The following is a 3,972-nucleotide window of genomic DNA, read 5'->3' as shown; positions in this document are numbered from 1 at the left end:
ACCTAAATGTTAGAATGTAATTACGTTGATTTTATGTTTTATCAAACTTGCATGTATAACTATACGAAAATGCAATTGCGACATTTCGTAACAACAGATTTATAAAGTTAATTAAGTATACAATACCCAGAAATACCAATCGCGATTAAAATACAGTGAAATGTAGATAATTCCAATTTTCCACCCATATCTGCCGACGCCATTATTGACTCCCGCCCAAACAAAATCACGTGATCATTATAAAAGGAAATAGAAAAAATGTGCATTACATCTTTACTTGTTTAATCTCAACACTGAATGCAATTATATATCGTACTTACGAAAAGTAAAAATTCAGTTATTTACTACAATAAATTAAATGTTACCAATAATTTTACCAATCCATTTCAAATGATTCGATCGATTTGATTGTTCAATGTCATGGCGTCTATGACCGGTGGCGACCTCAAAATCAGAAACTATAACAGAAATAAAATACAAATTTTAATTGAATGTATTAATGTAAATATACTTATATTACAATTAAACAACGACTGAACTTGAAATACGTTGTACGAGATTGTATACGATTGTATTTACAGAAATATAATGACCATCAATGCAGGTTAGATGTCGGAAAAAATTCGCGAAATCGATTCAACTTTCTTCGCGATCCCGATTCAATTCGTAGTAAAAATGAATTAATATTAAACGAAGGCACCGTTACAGAACGGCAGAGAGACGTAGTAATTAGAAGGGAAGCGATTAAATGTCGATAGATAAAACGTATGTATAATGTCGAACCTTATTATCCGGGAAACGCCAACACGTCCGATCGCGCCAATTTTCACGTTCCGAATGACGACACCGTCTTATTAGCAGCGACATCGCGAACTAGGCGGTAGGTGGGGGAAGCAATGGCTCCAATACTCGATGTTTTCTCGAAAGAAAACCTCTAATCTTAAATAATATTATTGATACCTGAGCTCGAGGATGCCTCAGGTAGAAATTACGACTGCAAAATATTCAAGACCAAAATTTAATTAGCAAATGATTTATTATCGTCACACTTTCCCCGTGTCGCTATGCAAAGCTTCCGTTTCTCGATACATCTCGATCGATCAGACGATTCATAAGTAATTCTATCGGTCGAAATACTTTATAATGTAAATTATAATGTACGTATTAAGAAAGTATTACCAATAGATTGACAAGATTCTCCTGATAAAAACAATTGGTATTGTTTCGACCCTCTCGTCTTACGACACAGAGTGACCGGCTTCGACATGTTTCGACAAGTTTACTTTCTGTAATAGTCCTTAAACGCAGAGTACGCTATGAAATTATACTTACAATGCTGGTATTCTAATTCATCAAAGACAAACTTCCATTGAATTATCTAGTTCATCATGACATTGTCGAGGCTATGGTGTTTATTACGTTAGACACGTACTACAGACGAACTGAGGTACAAACTTGATAGGATACGATTGAAAGTCACACACACTAATTCTATGGTTGCATCACAGACGAGGTATCGTCTGTGAGATGACTAAATCTATCGGTAAAACAGCACAGGATCGTCTCAAATTACTTCTTCCCGTTCGTACCTCGTTCGTTGAGTCACGTCACACAAATCTGGAAGAAAAGTTCATCAAACATGTCACTCTCTTTTGGTATGTGCGAAACCCCTGGCTGCAAAACTATGACCAACCTGCAATGTCCAACATGTTTGAAAATTGGAATACAGGGCTCGTATTTCTGCACCCAGGTAAGAATCACCATGCGCTTATAGGTTAGAACAAAAAATGGATCTTTGTACTTAATATTTGAATACGCACCGCGTGACAGTGATTCATTAGAATTTTAATTTTGAGCACCGATATATACCTTCATTATTACAATGATCATAATGTACAAGTGTCAGTATTCTTTGCTGTTAATTTACAAATGCTACACATATACTATGCTACACATATACTATGCTACACATACACTTACAGTCGTAAAAAGTAATCGTACGATACCTTTAATTTGTAAATAAATTAATAAAAATTCTTTAAATCGTTTTAACCTTCCCTTCCTGCATGTTTCAAATTTTCATACTACATAAGTGTTTTTCACATTTCACTGCTATATTTCAGGATTGTTTCAAACGGTACTGGAAAACACATAAAGTTATTCATCAATTAGCGAGTGAGTTTAATAATCAGCACTTATGTAATACGTGTCTGTAGCAATAAATACAAAAATTTGAGGAATAATATACACTGTTAGTAATTCATAACAGCAATTATAAATCTAGATTTTATACAAGATGTATTTTAATAATTCAATGTCATGTAGCTTGTAAACATTATTTGCTTAATTAGAGGGAACATGTGGAGATGAATCTGCCAATGAATATAATCCGTGGCCTTCTTTTCATTATACTGGAAAATTACGTCCTTATAAAAGGGAACCTCGTCGAGAAGTACCTGAGCATATAAAACGTCCAGATTATGCTATAGATCCTACTGGTGTCCCTGTAAGTGAACAGGCAGTACGAGGTTCTGCTCAGATAAAAGTGCTCGATGATGAAGAAATTGAAGGCATGCGAGTATCTTGTAAGGTAGTATTATTTATAATTATTGAAATTTTAACAATAATTTTCGGTAAATTTTTATATTTGTACAAGGCTGTTTTTTACAACATGCTTTTCTGATTTTCTGTCTTTCTTAAGTACATTATTGTTATTTTAACAAAGAAGGGAAACATAAACCACTATTACACCTATAGCTTGGGCGTGAAGTGTTGGATGAAGCTGCACGTACCTGTGATGTAGGCGTTACAACAGCTGAAATTGATAAAGCAGTTCACGAGGCCTGCATCGAAAGAGACTGTTATCCGTCTCCACTGAATTATTATCAGTTTCCAGCTAGTTGTTGCACTTCCGTGAATGAAGTAATTTGCCATGGAATTCCTGATACTAGACCACTTCAAGATGGAGACATTTGCAATGGTATATTATATTGCGTTATTATAAATTTGATATTAATATAATTACGGTAATTTCATAATTTCGTTGCTTTACAGTTGATGTAACTGTATACCATAATGGCTTTCACGGTGACTTAAACGAAACATTTCTAGTCGGTAATGTGAAACCCGAAGTACGAAAGTTGGTAGAAGTGACGTATGAATGTTTATCAAAAGCTATTGACATTGTACGACCCGGTGAAAAATACAGAGAAATCGGGAATGTAATTCAGAAACACGCACAGGCGCATGGATTCAGCGTAGTGCGTAGTTATTGCGGACATGGAATTCATCGTTTGTTTCATACTGCGCCTAATGTACCTCACTACGCAAGTAAATATCTCGTTTGCAATCGATACATTAAATCGATCGATTCAATGTAATTTCTTTGCATTATTTGCAGAGAATAAAGCTGTAGGCGTTATGAAGCCAGGGCATTGTTTTACCATAGAACCAATGATATCTCAGGGCACACGGAGAGATGAAATGTGGCCAGATAATTGGACAGCAGTTACTGCCGATGGTCAATGGTCAGCGCAATTCGAGCAAACGTTGTTAGTCACAGAGACTGGTTGTGATATTCTAACAAAACGACTGACAAATAACGGCAAACCATGGTTCATGGACTGATCGTAGTAGCATTTCTTTATGAATTATTGTCAGTTTGTGACATCATTTAAAATTTCGTGAATGTGTAAACGATGTACTACTTAAGTACCCTTGTTTTTCTTTGACCGAGATTTGTTTTTTCAAGATTCAACTTTCCTAATTCAAAAGCACTATAGCAATATTAAATATTCAAGTTATGTCCTGTAAAATATTTTTTACAACATGGCCGTTCCCTTGGCTAATTTTGTAAAGTACGAGAAACAACTAAGTAAATCGATCCTTGAAAAATAGAATCTCGTTAGGTCTTTTGTTTGAACCCAGAATGACTCCTGTACCTCATAGATCAGGGAAGGAAGGCCAAGTAGA

The 3,972-nt window shown here is 35.2% G+C and overlaps 1 protein-coding gene and 1 long non-coding RNA gene across 2 annotated transcripts; one reads left to right on the top strand and one right to left on the bottom strand.

Annotated features, from left to right (window-relative positions):
- Positions 1–225: 225 nt before the first annotated feature.
- LOC143340390 (uncharacterized) lies at positions 226–2,358 on the bottom strand. Its single transcript, XR_013079423.1, has 3 exons — positions 1,981–2,358; positions 784–1,948; positions 226–458 (listed from the first exon to the last, which is right to left on the bottom strand). It is a non-coding gene; the product is annotated as an uncharacterized LOC143340390 (long non-coding RNA).
- LOC143340389 (methionine aminopeptidase 1) lies at positions 1,617–3,642 on the top strand. The gene is made up of 6 exons (XM_076762274.1): positions 1,617–1,750; positions 2,124–2,175; positions 2,352–2,590; positions 2,758–2,980; positions 3,055–3,330; positions 3,401–3,642. The coding sequence occupies exons 1-6, from the start codon at positions 1,640–1,642 to the stop codon at positions 3,625–3,627; spliced, it is 1,128 nt and encodes a 375-aa protein (XP_076618389.1). The 5' UTR covers positions 1,617–1,639; the 3' UTR covers positions 3,628–3,642.
- The last annotated feature ends 330 nt before the right edge of the window (positions 3,643–3,972 follow it).

This window comes from Colletes latitarsis, chromosome 3 (assembly GCF_051014445.1).
Source record: "Colletes latitarsis isolate SP2378_abdomen chromosome 3, iyColLati1, whole genome shotgun sequence".
NCBI classification, from domain to species: Eukaryota; Metazoa; Arthropoda; class Insecta; order Hymenoptera; family Colletidae; genus Colletes; species Colletes latitarsis.
Note: the sequence above shows the minus strand (reverse complement) of the source record. Positions and strands in the feature narration are given on the sequence as shown.

Coding starts and splice junctions, on each gene's coding strand:
- LOC143340389 (XM_076762274.1), top strand. CDS start 1,640: ATGTCACTCTCTTTTGGTATGTGCGAAACCCCTGGCTGCAAAACTATG. Junction 2,591..2,757: donor GCATGCGAGTATCTTGTAAG/GTAGTATTATTT, acceptor TTACACCTATAG/CTTGGGCGTGAAGTGTTGGA. Junction 2,981..3,054: donor AGATGGAGACATTTGCAATG/GTATATTATATT, acceptor GTTGCTTTACAG/TTGATGTAACTGTATACCAT.